Source organism: Pseudophryne corroboree, chromosome 3 (genome assembly GCF_028390025.1).
Source record: "Pseudophryne corroboree isolate aPseCor3 chromosome 3, aPseCor3.hap2, whole genome shotgun sequence".
Lineage (NCBI taxonomy): Eukaryota > Metazoa > Chordata > Amphibia > Anura > Myobatrachidae > Pseudophryne > Pseudophryne corroboree.
The window spans coordinates 195,938,558-195,954,281 of record NC_086446.1 but is presented as its reverse complement, the minus strand read 5'-3'; the positions used below and the strand labels follow the sequence as shown (position 1 = coordinate 195,954,281).

General features: G+C 43.5%; 1 protein-coding gene and 1 long non-coding RNA gene across 2 annotated transcripts in view; one reads left to right on the top strand and one right to left on the bottom strand.

Moving 5' to 3' along the window:
• The window catches only part of LOC135057589 (uncharacterized), a 77,598-nt gene extending 74,174 nt beyond the window's left edge, over window positions 1-3,424 (top strand). Inside the window, exon 7 of the mRNA XM_063963424.1 lies at window positions 3,096-3,424. Coding sequence (XP_063819494.1) covers window positions 3,096-3,295 — 200 coding nt within the window. The 3' untranslated portion in view covers window positions 3,296-3,424. The remainder of the gene's footprint in view (window positions 1-3,095) is intronic.
• Window positions 3,425-9,333: 5,909 nt separating this feature from the next.
• LOC135055105 (uncharacterized) overlaps window positions 9,334-15,724 on the bottom strand; it is a 32,281-nt gene continuing 25,890 nt past the window's right edge. Inside the window, exons 2-3 of the long non-coding RNA XR_010243651.1 lie at window positions 10,515-10,650; window positions 9,334-9,936 (exon numbers count right to left, since the gene is read on the bottom strand). This is a non-coding gene — a long non-coding RNA (uncharacterized LOC135055105). The remainder of the gene's footprint in view (window positions 9,937-10,514; window positions 10,651-15,724) is intronic.

Here is a 15,724-nt window from a genome sequence, read left to right as displayed (position 1 = left end):
ACTGGCCTTCGCCCTTGCTTAAGGATCGAAATCTGAGCCTCGGCTGAGGCCGTCTTGTCAGGGTCATCATACAACATGCCTAGTGCCGTAAAAAAAGCATCAACACTTTTAAGCGACGGACAGTCAGGCTGCAACCCATATGCCCAGACCTGTGGGTCTCCTTGTAGCAAGGAAATCACTATGCCCACCCGCTGAATCTCCGACCCAGAAGACTGAGGCCTAAGCCGGAAGTATAGCTTGCAGCTCTCCTTGAAACAAAAGAACTGCGAGCGATCTCCAGAAAAACGATCCGGGAGATTTACTTTCGGCTCCTTAACCCCTGCAGGTGCTGCTGCTGCGGGAGCTCCGCCAGCAGCCTGGGAGGTGTGCATTTTAATGGACAAATCATTAAATTGTCGAGTCAGGACCTGCACCTGATCGACCACCTGTTGCAACGTATTTTGAGGGGTATGCTCCATATTCCCACAAAATTTCAACAGGAGTATTAGGCTGCTGAATATGTTATGCACACCAGTGCCTGCAGGAAAGTACTGGTGTCAGAACTGTTATGCACTCCAGTGCCTGCAGGAATGTACTGGTGTTTGAACTGTTATGCAAAACAAATGGACTCACAGACAGACTGGGGAATATGACATAACGTACACAGAAGGTGATAGGGTAACAAAATACACACAAAGTGAACAGAGAAGCCCAGAGGCTAAGGAACTGGGTATCTCCCTTGTATTAGAAATGCTCAGATGGGAAAAGCAAGATGTTGTGTTTTAATACGTAGAGAACCCGAAATGCTGTTGCTAAGGGCAACAGCAAAACCCTAAAAGGTTACCAACGGGTGTGGCAGTAAACTCCTTGGTCAGAGATGGAATGATAGACACAAGGAGAGTCTCCACAATCCTAATTCTCACTTGCAGTGCACAGGTTCAGCTTACTGCCACTAAACTGACCCCTGACACCTAGCACAGTGAGACAGGATTAGACAGGCAAGTCTTAGAATACAGCCGCAAACTTGCTAAGTTCACAGAGTAGTAACAGAACCCCAGCAAGCTAAACGACTGACTCCAGTCTTACTGCTAGGTCTGGATTGGCAGAGTGTAATACCAAATCCCCAGGCCTATTTGCAGTAAGCAACAAACAAATACAAAGCTACACAGTACTGGCTAACTTTCAGGAACTGACTAACCAACAAAGATTCAGCAGCATCTGCTTACCCTGAGAAGAGGCCTTATAAAGCAGGTGCTGTCCACGCCCCACTCAGACCTCACAGACTGTGAGCACAAAAACCAGCACCGGATCCCCTGCCGTGCACAGAGCCTATAACCACTGCACAGCAAAAGACCCGAACCGGAGTATCAGCTGCGCTCAGGTTACTCCGCTAGCACTTGTCTCCCGATTGCCATGACGACGTGGCAGCACAGGACAGGAGACCCTAACAGTATGGCATAATGTGTGGCATAGTGTGGAATGGGCATTACGGTGTGTAGAATAATGTGGAAAGGCCATTACTATAAGGAACAAACATGACAAATAATGCAAAGTGCATGAATCAGTTTTTTCCCCCTGTGTTTTTAGATTTCCTGTGTTGTATAGGGGGCTCTACCTGGCATAATGTGTACAAGGTGTACTACTGTGTGGTGTAATGTGACTGACAAACACTACTGTGCGGTGTAATGTGACTGACAAACCCTACTGTGCGGTGTAATGTGAATTGGTACTATTCTGTGGCCATGCCCCTTCCCCATGAAGCCACGCCCCTATTTTTGGCAGCACACCTTCGGCGCGCACTAACCCTTTCCTTTTTCCATACCCCCACTTCAGACATTCCACTTCGACCACTGTATATATATATATACCTTCTCTTTACTAAGAGCCCCACAGTCTTAAGTGCCCCGGGCCCCCCATGGTCTTAATCCAGCTCTGCCGGCACAGTGACAGGGAGAAGCCCTCGCCTCTAGCGGCTCCAGCGTTCCCTGTCATGCAGGCCGGGCAGCTTAAACTCACCCGACTCCTCCTGCTATTAGGGACGTGAAACTACACCTTACTCCATGCCCCGGCATTTGCTCTCCCTGCTGGAGACCCCGGTTGACCAGGGAACCAGAATAGGCATCTTCACCTCCGGCTCCCCTGTTCCGGCCTCTGTCAGTGTGAGTGGTGTCCCCGGCAACCAGTAGTGCAGAGGAATGAGAAGGCGTGAGGGAGGATGAGAGGGCATCCACAAAGCTGCAGTGGATCTTTGGTAATATGGGGAGAAATGTCACAGGGGGAGGGGGGGGTCTTCTGTGCTTGGGGAAGATGCTCTATCTGGGGGTAGGGGGGTCTTCTGTCCTTTGAGGTTTATAATGGTGTTGGAGAAGCTGTGATGTGATGAAGTGCATTGAAGTGGGGGAGTGCTGTGAGGTAGGCATTGAAGGGCGAGTAGGGGTGCTCTGCCCAGTCCTGGTTACAGACTCTCTCACCCTGTCAACCACAACATCTGCCCCACAGACACTCACCCCATCCCCCACCACACCTGTCCCTGTCCCCCACCACACCTGTCATTGCACACTCACCCTGTCACCCACCAGACCTATACTCTATGCCCCCAGCGTGATGAAACAAGGTTGTGGCTGGTGAGTACGGAATTCCCTGTGAGGCCACACCCACCATCCCAGGATTTCGCACAAAGACCAAACCCCCCCCCCCCCGCCTTTCCCTATCGTGGTGCCCCCCCTGTCATTTTGTTCTGGATCCGCCCCTGGATGGGTGTATACTCTCATTAGCATAAGGCTATGGAAAATTGGCCCCAGATGCCTCCTGCTCAGTGTCAAGCCCTGAGTCTCTTTAGCTGTGCTGAACTCATGAAAAGTTATCCCTTCAGGGGGAGCGCTAATGCAACACCAGAGTATTCCCTTGTCTGACAGAGTCATGCACTATGCCTATGCCTTCTTGTGCTATAGGACCTTTAGCATTTTCCTGTTTACAGTAGTGGACTTCTAATATACAGAATAATATACATAACATACAAGAACCATGTTCCATGTTTGTCATAAAACACATTTTTCAGCTCTATAGATCACATGTTGACAAATCAATTACTTGCTTTTGGATTTTTTTTATTCCAGCTTCAAGCATTGAAGTAAGCGGGGTATCATCAGCCTATTTCAGGACTGATAAGTGTCAAAACGTTGTCCGTAAAATGAAAAAAGAACAGATGGAGAGCAAAGAACAGAAATATATAGATGAGTTCATAAAAGAACTGGAAAAAGATGAAGTAAACAAAGATCACAAGAATGAATTCGATTTTGTTGTGTGTGGAGATTGATAAAATGTCAAAAGTAAAAAAAAAGTATGAAGCCAAACAATATAATTGCAGGTCTAATTACCAATAAGGATCAGCAATGCTGTAATATAAAATGATAATAAAATGATTGTGTTCAACAAACACCATAAACACTTCTCTACCATCTAACTACTTTATACGACATGTACTGTATGGAAGTTTTCTAAATCTGCATCTTTAGCAGTGATACATAAAACTCTATGTAAAGTTGAAAGATAATCATGAATATTAGATGCCACTGACTACCAGTGGCAATAGAGCATATAATGATGGTAGCTTACTTGTAATAATTAATAATACTAGTTATTCCTGTGCTGTAAGCCCTTAAAGAATTTCTCCAAATTAAGTTAAACATTATCTACTAAACAAATACTACTTGCGGGAAGCATATAGTAAAATACCACTATTTAAACAAACATTGATCCTGGCGCCTATATTCACTGCTGCATGCACCCAACTGTCTGAAAAGAATGTGCAGTGTTATTAACCTTGAACTGCATTTCCTGCGCATTTATTATTCTTCCAATAGCCCATAGGGAACTCAGATGCTCAGAAGATGTGGTTTTTAGCCTTCATTTCATTGATACCGGACACTATCCTGCACTTTGGAAACTATTATTTCAAATGTAGAGAGCACAGTAGAGAAGGGTCAAATGAGTTTGGCATGTGTGACCTGCTGATGGGGGTCAAATGGGTTTGGCATGTGTGACCTGCTGATGGGATGCCGGTGGTTACAATACCTATGCTGACATCCTGATCTTTAAAATCCTGACAGGGGTGAGGTAAGTATGCTATCCCCTCTCCCAAAACCAATAACCATCCCTTCCCAGAGCCTAACCCTAACCTTCCGGCTTAGTGCCTAACACTAACCCCTCCCCCCCCCCTGCTGGTGCCCAAACCAAACTGCTCCTCTCCGCAGCCTAACCCTAACCCTCCCTAATTAGTTCCTAAACCTTACATCCCCTTGGTGGTGCCTAACCACCCTCTCTGCAGCCTAACCACCCTCCCTCCACAGCCAAGCTCTTAATCCCCGCGGTGACAGCTAAACCTTACTTTGACCCCCCACCCCAGCCCCAACTACAACCCAATAACCTACCTGCTATACTTACAGTCAGGATGCTGGCTGCCAGGATTGCAGCACTGATCTTCTGACCCTGTTGGGATTCCAACTACAGGGATCCCGACAGCTGGTATCTTAACCGCATACTGGTCAAATGCAGGAGAAAAAATCTACTAGTAAGGTAACATAAATAAAACCCCAAAGGATTGTAGATTGGTAAAGTAATGTATATATTCAAGTATGTGTGTGGGCAGAATTTTTCTAACAAATGAAAGTAATTTGAACCGTAAGACCTTATTAACTAGTTTTATTATTACAATGCACATTCAAAGGACATTTACGCTTTCAAAAAAGTATATTAGTTTATAACCACAACATAGTGCTAGCAAGTATTTAATTTAGAAGACAAAGCATTGCCTTGTCTCTTTGTGGGAATATTTATTTGGATCTGGTGACTAATACTTTACAAAATCTTAAGATTGTTTGTGTCACTTTTCTGTGACTAAAGAGTGAGCTGGACCAAGAAAAGTCAAATGCCACCTGATTAATATCCAATTGACTCTCTGGCCAAAATTTTAAATCCCTTTCATTTTAGGGAAAATCACGCACATTCATATCTGCAGGTTTTAATATTTTGGTTTGGCCATTGAAAAGTGCACCAACCTTGGATGGCCATCTATCTAATTTTGCTGTGGGGCCTGAAAAATTCATGTTTTGCCATGGAAAAGATTATAGCAGAAGAAAAGATAAGTGAAATTTAAGCTTTAATAAATAAAAATACATAACAGTAAATTGGAAATCACTAGCAAGACAAAAAGAAATAGCACAATGAGACAACAATACTAAGATACACTAGATTGTTTTCTGTTTAGTCAGAAAGCTAGATGTCTAGTGATATATTGTACAGAGCTTTGTTGTCATAACTGTTGAGTAGAAGAAGATGATGATAGGTGTGCATCAAGACAAGGAAAGGAAACCAGGTTAAGGTAAGAAAAAGAATCAAGCCATATATAGATGCAGAGCATCTACAGATACAGTAGTGTCAGGCAACAGCAAACAGCCTCTCAAAGCCTGCCTTGACCTGAAGAAGCAGATAATACTTTTAAGACAATTTATTTCTGGACTGTAGCTGGGAAAAAAACAATGGTGATATCTGCATCACCTAATCAGACAATGATTGATAACCACACATATAAAAACAGGTCAGGAAAGCATAGAACAGTTTATTTTTTTACAAAAAGGAGCCCATAGAGTCATGCAAATACAAACTTGTTGAACAGGAATTTACCCTCAGAATAGCCTGAATTCTTTGACATGAATTGAGATTGGTGCTTAAAATATTCCTTAGCAATTAGTGATGAGCGGGTTCGGTTCCTCGAGATCCGAACTCCCCCGAACTTCACCCATTTTACACAGTTCCGAGGCAGCCTCAGATCCTCCCGCCTTGCTCGGTTGACCCGAGGGCGCCCGAACGTCATCATCCTGCTGTTGGATTCTCGCGAGATTCGTATTCTATATAAGGAGCCGCGCGTCGCCGCCATTTTCACTCATGCATTGGAGGTGATAGCGAGAGGATGTGCAGCGTTCTCTCAATTTCTGTGTTCAGTGTGCTGCAAATATCTGTTCAGTGTGCTGCAAATATCTGTGCTCAGTGTGCTTGCAAATATCTGTGCTCAGTGTGCTGAAAATATCTACGTTCTCTGCCTGAAAAACGCTCCATATCTGTGCTGTATTGTAGTATATAGTAGGAGGACAGTGCAGAATGTTGCTGTGACCACCAGTATATATATATAGCAGTACGGTACAGTAGTCCACTGCTCTACATACCTCTGTGTCGTCAAGTATACTATGCATCCATACCTGTGCTGCATTTTAGTTGTGCACAGTATATAGTAGGAGGGGACAGTGCAGAATGTTGCTGTGACCACCAGTATATATATAGCAGTACGGTACAGTAGTCCACTGCTCTACCTACCTCTGTGTCATCGAGTATACTATGCATCCATACCTGTGCTGCATTTTAGTTGTGCGCAGTATATAGTAGGAGGGAACAGTGCAGAATGTTGCTGTGACCACCAGTATATATATAGCAGTATTGTACAGTAGTCCACTGCTCTACCTACCTCTGTGTCATCAAGTATACTATGCATCCATACCTGTGCTGCATTTTAGTTGTGCGCAGTATATAGTAGGAGGGGACAGTGCAGAATGTTGCTGTGACCACCAGTATATATATAGCAGTACGGTACAGTAGTCCACTGCTCTACCTACCTCTGTGTCGTTAAGTATACTATGCATCCATACCTGTGCTGCATTTTAGTCATGCGCAGTATATAGTAGGAGGGTACAGTGCAGAATGTTGCTGTGACCACCAGTATATATATAGCAGTACGGTACAGTAGTCCACTGCTCTACCTACCTCTGTGTCGTTAAGTATACTACAAAAGTTCAGTAAAATGACCCAAAAAGCAAAATTAAAAGCGTCCGATGAGAAGCGTAAACTTGCCAATATGCATTTACGACACGGAGTGACAAGGAACGGCTGAGGCCCTGGCCTATGTTCATGGCTAGTGGTTCAGATTCACATGAGGATGGAAGCAGTCATCCTCTCACTAGAAAACTGCAGTGCCACTCCTAGATGGGCCAGGTGTTTGTGTCGGCCACTTGGGTCGCTTAGCTTAGTCACACAGCTACCTCATTGCACCTCTTTTTTTTTGCATCATGTGCTGTTTGGGGACTATTTTTTAAATCTGCCATCCTGTCTGACACTGCAGTGCCACTCCTAGATGGGCCAGGAGTTTGTGTCGGCCACTTGGGTCGCTTAGCTTAGTCACACAGCTACCTCATTGCACCTCTTTTTTTCTTTGCATCATGTGCTGTTTGGGGACTATTTTTTTTAATCTGCCATCCTGTCTGACACTGCAGTGCCACTCCTAGATGGGCCAGGTGTTTGTGTCGGCCACTTGGGTCGCTTAGCTTAGTCACACAGCTGCCTCATTGCACCTCTTTTTTTCTTTGCATCATGTGCTGTTTGGGGACTATTTTTTAAATCTGCCATCCTGTCTGACACTGCAGTGCCACTCCTAGATGGGCCAGGTGTTTGTGTCGGCCACTTGGGTCGCTTAGCTTAGTCACACAGCTACCTCATTGCACCTCTTTTTTTCTTTGCATCATGTGCTGTTTGTGGACTATTTTTTAAATCTGCCATCCTGTCTGACACTGCAGTGCCACTCCTAGATGGGCCAGGTGTTTATGTCGGCCACTTGGGTAGCTTAGCTTAGTCACACAGCTACCCCATTGCACCTCTTTTTTTCTTTGCATCATGTGCTGTTTGGGGACTATTTTTTAAATCTGCCATCCTGTCTGACACTGCAGAGCCACTCCTAGATGGGCCAGGTGTTTGTGTCGGCCACTTGGGTCGCTTAGCTTAGCCACACAGCTACCTCATTGCACCTCTTTTTTTCTTTGCAACATGTGCTGCTTGGGGACTATTTTTTTTAAGTACCATCCTGTCTGACACTGCAGTGCCACTCCTAGATGGGCCAGGTGTTTGTGTTGGCTACTTGGGTCGCTTAGCTTAGCCATCCAGCGACCTCGTGCAAATTTTAGGACTAAAAATAATATTGTGAGGTGTGAGGTGTTCAGAATAGACTGGAAATGAGTGGAAATTATGGTTATTGAGGTTAATAATACTATGGGATCAAAATTACCCCCAAATTCTATGATTTAAGCTGTTTTTGAGGTGTTTTTGTAAAAAAACACCCGAATCCAAAACACACCCGAATCCGACAAAAAAATTTCATGGAGGTTTTGCCAAAACGCGTCCTGATCCAAAACACGGCCGCGGAACCGAATCCAAAACCAAAACACAAAACCCGAAAAATTTCTGGTGCACATAACTATTAGAAATTCTTCTTACCCATGTTTAATTTATAACATTTCACAGTTGCCGCATATTCTTGCTGCAAAACCTATATTCCTCCACATTCAAAGGTGCTCTATGGGACTAAGATTGGGTGGTTGTGGAAGCGACTGGAGTACTGTATCTTGTACTCATTGTTATGTTACATAGTAACATAGTATCTAAGGTTGAAAAAAGACAATTGTCCATCGAGTTCAACCTATATTCATAAAATCAGTTTGAGATTACATGTTTTTGGACATAGCATGCTATCCTGTAGGCAGTATTCATTAGAAGATTGGTAGACTGTGGCCATAAAGGTGTCAAATGGTCATCAACAATACTCAAGTAGTAAATAATGCCTAATGTTATTATGTGGCCTTATGTGTGTCAAATATTTCTCACATAATTACATCACCACTGCCACCAGCATCAGCCTTGACCCCTGATACAAGGCAGGATGGATACATGTTGTTTCTGACCCTACCATTTGCATGTAGCAGCAGATATTGATTTTTGTCAGATCAGGCAATATTTTTCCAATCTTCCTAGCGGACAGGAGTAGAACCCAGTGTTGTCTTCTTCTGTATTCAGAGCTGCTCTTTTGAATAACACTGTTGTAATGCATAATAAATTTCAGTTTTGATTAGTGAGTATGACTTGTACATACCCATGTTATCAGCTCACTCACTAATTAAATTATAAAGTAAATAATAAAAAGTATTATCCACAACCTCTTCAATGAGTGGGTACACATTTTGCATGGCTCTAGAAGTGTATTGTGTTGGAGCAATATTACTCTACCATGAGAAAATCCATTGATTGCTGATAATGGTTTGAAAATGCTGCATCAGAAATGCTGCTCTGAAATCTCATAATTCAGTGGTTCCAAAGCATGGTGTTCAAGGCACTCCAATAGTCAAAGTTTTAAGTATATTCATACTTGGCCACAGGTGATTTAGTACCTCAGTCAATTTGATTTAACCATCTGTGCCAAGCCATGTATATACTTAAAACCTGGACCGTTGAAGGACTGCATTATGAACCTCTGTCATAAGCCATAGATAAAAATAATTTTTAATCAGACTTCCATGCAAACATGACTGTTTCCTTGTAAAATTACAGCAGTTTGAGAAGTGTTTATCATTGGCTTCTGCCAATTATTTTTCAACAGTCATATATCTATTAAAGTCACTGTTGTGCTATTATGTATGTTTTATTTACAAAATATTGGGCAGCAACGATGTCCAACATATTAAATACGATTGGGATGTTAATTGCTCAATTAACTCAGGAACCACAACAGTATGGTTTCACCTGCTTTCAATATCCTTTCAGCCTCTTCCTTAATTTATTTTAGTCATTACCTTTGTGTGTTTTATCCTTCTTTGCAATGTGTTCTGATGTTGCTATTTTCAATCTAATTGTTTTATCTCCCATTGTTATACTATCGTCACATGTAAATGTGAAAAAGTTCAGTTGTCTTGGTTACACAGTTCCATCTAACGATATTACTGGCAAGTGTTTCCTCCTCCATAAGATGGCAATACCCGGAGGCAGCAGGACCAAGAAAAACATTACAATGGCTGTAAGCAAGATGATAAATGCAATAAGCCATGGTTCCAAAATGGTAGACATCATTTTCTCTTGCAGTAGAAGAACCTATATAAAAGAAAAAACAGTGTCACTATTATGCAGAAGAATGCAAATTAGATTACTCATTAGCAGGGGATTTATCTCTGAAAGGCGTGTATACTGGAACTCTGAAAGGGTGAAAGCTAAGTTAAGAAATTAGTTTCCAGCAGTCATTACATTGGGTCTGATACAGAATTGAATGTCGGTTGTCCATATATGCTCCCAATCTGCTTGCATGGAAATAAATGCAAATATTTGCCTGTATGCAGCTTTGTACATACTGTATCTGCATATCCACACTTATTGTCCCTCATCATCAGAATATATTAAGTGCAATATTTATGCTTCTATCCAACTCTGCATAGGCTTCAATTATGTCATCACACCCTCACTGAACATTGCCTCTATGAGAATGCAATTCTACAGCCCAGTTATGCCTCGTCAGTGGCTAGTAGCGATGTGATTAAAATGTATATGACTCTGCATCGCTCATTTTTGACGTACACTTGGTTCCGGAGCATAATGGGTGTATTTTCTACTCCACATAAGCCACTGTTTAAAAATAAACCAATGCCATAGTTATATATAGGGATGTGCTAACTCACAAACTTGGTACAGCAGTATGTGCAGCAGGGTTCCCCTCTGGTAAATCCTTGATCTGCTCCTTTGGACATACCACCTACACAGCCTTATATCAAATCCTTAGAATTGGAAGAGCCAGAACACCCATGGCTTTCAAAGCTGAGAAGAGAAGAATTTATAAATAATTTTGAAAAACATAACCAGGAATATGCAGTATTTCAGGGCATATTCAATCAGTATGTATTGGATTATTATAATTCTGATTATTATTTAATAATATCTCTACAGTATCTGACATAGACAAAGGGAGATTTTGCTACATATGTACATTACCAGTCAAAAGTTTGGACACACGTTCTCATTCAATGGTTTTTGTTTATTTTAATTATTTTCATCATTGTAGATTGATACTGAACACATCAAAACTATAATGTAGCCCCCTTTTGCTTTGATGACAGCTTTGCACACTCTTGGCATTCTCTCAATCAGCTTCATGAGATAGTCTCATGGAATGGTTTTCCAACAGCCTTGAAGGAGTTCCCATAGGTGCTGAGCACTTGTTGGCTGCTTTTCCTTTACTTTGCGGTCCAACTCATCCCAAACCATCTCTATTGGGTTTAGGTCGGTGATTGTAGAGGCCAGGTCATTTGACGCAGTACTCCATCACTTTCCTTCTTGGTCAAGTAGCCCTTGCATAGCCTGGAGATGTGCTTCGGGTCATTGTCTTGCTGAAAAACAAATGTTGGTCACAGTAAGCGCAAACCAGATGGGATGGCATGGCGCTGCAGAATGCTGTGGTAGCCATGCTGGTTAAGTGTGCCTTGAATTTTTAATAAATCATCAACAGTGTCACCAGCAAAGCACCCTCACACCATCACACTTCCTCCTCCATTCTTCACAGTAGGAACCACACATGCAGAAACCATCTGCTCACCTTCTTTGGGTCTCACAAAGACACCAAAAATCTAAAATTTGAACTCATCAGACCAAAGTTCAGATTTCCACTGGTCTAATGTCCATTCCTTGTGTTTCTTGGCCCAAACAATTCTCTTCTTCTTGATCATCCTCAGTAGTGGCTTCTTCGCAGCAATTCGACCACGAAGGCCTGATTCACGCAGTCTACTTTGAACAGTTGATGTTGAGATTTGTCTGCTACTGTACTGAACTCTGTGAAGAATTTATGTGGGCTCTAATCTGAGGTGCTGTTAAGTAGTGGTTTCTGAGGCTGGTAACTCTAATGAACTTATCCTCTGCAACAGAGGTTACTCTTGGTATTCCTTACCTGGAGCGGTCCTCATGAGAGCCAGTTTCATCATAGCATTTCATGGTTTTTGCAACTGCACTTAAGGATACTTTCAAAGTTCTTAAAATTTTCTGTATCGACTGACCTTCATGTCTTAAAGCAGGGGTGGGGAACCTCAGGCCCAAGGGCCGTATAAGGACCTGAAAGCCACTTGATCCGGCCCGGCCATGCTCACCCAAATGAGAGGAGATGCTGAGCGCCTGCTGAGATTTTACCAACAGTGGGCGCCCGGCTCAGCAGCAGCCGGAGGCAGGAGCTCACTCTGAGCTCCAGCTTCTGGCTCAGGCAGTGTACATGTGTGGCTGTGTGGCGCTATGGGAGAGACGTCATGACATCTCTCCCATAGTTCCGAGGAGAGGAAGGGCAGCGGTCTGGAAGCAGGAGCAGGGCTGGTGAGCATTGTGTTTTTTTTTTCCTTTTAATGTGTGTGTGTAAGCGGCGCATATTTAATGGGGCATAACTACAGGAGGCATATCTAAAGGGGCATAACTACAGGGGGCATATTTAATGGGACAAACCAACTGACAGTGAGCATATCTAATAGGCCAAACCAACTGACAGTGGGCATATCTAATGGGGCATAATTAACAACTGACTGGGGGCAAATCTAATCAGGCATAACAAGAGACTGGGGGCAGGCTAATTTTTAAGTTGATAATTTTTGTATGGCCCCCCGAAAGGATTTTTAAAAATATCCAAATGGCCCTTGGTAGAAAAAAGGTTCCCATCCTTGTCTTAAAGTGATGGACTGTCATTTCAATTTGCATGAGTGGTTCATGCCATAATATGGATTACAACAGTAGTCAAATAGGGTTGTCCACTGTGTACTAACTCTACCTCTGCACAACATACTGTAACTGATGGTCTCAAACACATTAAGAAGGCAAGTAATTCCACAGATTGACTCTTGACAAGGCACACCTGTTAATTCAAAACCATTCCAGGAGACTACCTCATGAAGCTGATTGAGCCTCCCATCAGAGGTGGTAGAGGTTAAGACAGTAGAGCAATTTAAACATGCATGGGATAGACATAAGGATATTCTTACAAAGAAATAAAGATCAAACAAGGTTGGAGATAAAAATAATGTAAAAAAAAAAAAAAAGGGGCAGACTAGATGGGCCAAGTGGTTCTTATCTGCCGTGAAATTCTATGTTTCTATGTCAAATTCTATGATTTGTTTAACACTTTTTTGTTTACAACATAATTCCATATGTGCTCTTTCATAGTTTTGATGTCTTCAGTATTAATCTACAATGTAGATAATAATTAAAATAAATAAAAACCATTGAATGAGAAGGCGTGTCCAAAATTTTTGACTGGTACTGTATTTTAGCCAAACAGTAGTCAATAGAGAGTAGCTATTAATAATGTAATTTCATTAGATATGGAAAACACCAAGTATTTACAGTGCGGCCACAATCACCCCACCAGCACAGCACCATCTGTGCCCACCCGCTGCCCACTTCCGCCCACAAAGGGTCCTGGGAACTGCAGTTTAAAGTTGGCACCAGCAGCCAGGCAATCCCAGTTCGTGGACCAGCTGCCAATCAAAAAATGGAGGGGCTTTTTCAAATCTGTTATAAGCCAATCATGGCTCATGGATCACCAGCCAATGAGAAGCCGCCAGTTCGATCCGCAAACTGCACTACAGATAGAACCCGATGCTGCCAGCTCCGTCATCATTCCACGGCCAGTGCAGACAGAACGGTGGGGGGGGGTCAGAGAGGGGAATTGCAGGAGCAGGGGGTGAGATGGAGTAGTGAGAAGCACAGGGGATGAAATGGGGGAGTGAGAGGAGCATGGAGTGAGAAGCGCAGGTCGTGAGATGGGTGAGTGAGAGCAGCAGGGAGTGAGATGTGGGAGTGAGAAGCGCAGGGGGTGAGATGGAGTGCACGTGGCCCCTTAACGAGGAAGTTACGGCCATAGGAGCTACATGCTGTAGTCTCCTTAGCCACACAAGGACCACCGGTACAGTGAGCTGGACGCACACTCTAACCACCACTGAAGCGAAGGAGGAGGTGAATTGGCCCCCAACTGACCAAGAAGGATGAATATTGTGGCTACCCAAATTTCACTGCAGGACAGCAAATGGAGGACAGCACACATAGGAAGAAATGTTCAAAGAGTTTAGGACTATGGAGGTAATTCCAAGTTGATTGCAGCAGGAAAATTTTTAGCAGTTGGGCAAAACCATGTGCACTGCAGGGGAGGCAGATATAACATGTGCAGAGAGAGTTAGATTTGGGTGGGTTATTTTGTTTCTGTGCAGGGTAAATACTGGCTGCTTTATTTTTACACTGCAATTTAGATTGCAGATTGAACTGATCACACCCAAATCTATCTCTCTCTGCACATGTTATATCTGTCTCTCCTGCAGTGCACATGGTTTTGCCCAACTGCTAATAAAGTTCCTGCTGCGATCAACTCAGAATTACCCCCTATGAAACGAATCCTGTATAATTATTGGAATTCCATGTACAGTAAACATGGGTTTTCATTTTAAGGAAAGATGTAACTGCGTAGTTTAGTTCATCAAGTGTATTAGGGTTATCTAGGTACTGTGTCTGCAAATAATTTGGGAAGATTTATTCACCTCACATAGTGTATTAGTTGCTGCTGTGTATGATTCACTATACAATTGTTTATACTAATATTGAAACAAAGTGGCCAATGTATTATTCAAAAACAGCTTGTTACCTTGGTCAAATGATATTTCTTGTTTTACATGATATTTTAAGTAGGATTCTTGGGGGAAAAATCAATTATGTACAATTATGGTAGTCTGATTTCTGTTCACGCTTCCATTGACTGCGAGTAGAATTCAGCTAGTGTGACATACTGTACACTAATATGAGGCTAATTGAATTAGGCCTTTAGTGTTCTTATATGTATCTGCTTCATAATGCTAGCTGTATTTTTTTGTGACTGTGAAAGAGTTTTATCAAACCATGTAAAGATAACAAGGAAAATGTAATCACGATCAAGGATACACGTGTGAAAATACCCTTTATACTCCTTTCATACATGCAGCTAAATCCGGGTGTGGTTTGTTGGGTCGACAGTAACTAGGTCGACAGTCATTAGGTCGACCACTATTGGTCAACAGTGACTAGGACGACACTTAAAATAGGTCGATGAGGTCATTAGGTTGACATAGAAAAGGTCCATAGGTGTGCGCACGGGGGGTGCCTTGTGCGTGCAGGCACCCCCTAATGTCTGGCACCCCCCACACACCACACCTGCAGCACACTTATCGCTGCTCATTCCTGTGCCTGCAACAGCGCCGGCATTACAATGAGTCACACTGATTCCTGTTATGCCGCTGCCAGCGCTGCTCTGCCTGCTCCCAGAGTCTTCAGTAATGCGGCTGCAGCAGTGTTCGGGTGCCGGCCTGGAGGGGGAGGAGGAGACGCGCTCTCTGCTCCTCGCCCCAAAGTCAATAAAGCTGCCTGTGTTTGACTCCCCTGCTGGAGTGGTTGATTTCTCAGCTCGTTCCCTTTCATACTTCCCGACGTCCCTGGCTCCAAAACGTCCATTGAAGCGAAGCAAAGGGGCTGACCATCTCGATGTGCAGCAGCACTTGATTGTCCATGCCACAGAGGTCAGGTAGGAGAAACACAATCCTAGATTTGTTCAAGTGGCAAGTGCTGCTCAGCATCTCTTTGTCTCTCCATTGGCCCGCTCTCTCTCTCAGTCTTTTTATCTCCCCCTCAGTTCCCTCTCTATATTACCCCCTCTCTCCCTCCCTCCGCCCTCTCTCTCTTGCGCACTATTTCTCCCACTTTCTCCCTCGGCCCCCCTCTATCTCTCACCACCTCTCTGTCTCTCTATCCCCCCTTCCATCTCCCACTTTCCTGTCTCTCTTTCTCTGCCACCCCTCTCTCTGTCTCTTCATCTCCTGCCCTCTCTCCATCTCTTCACTGTCTC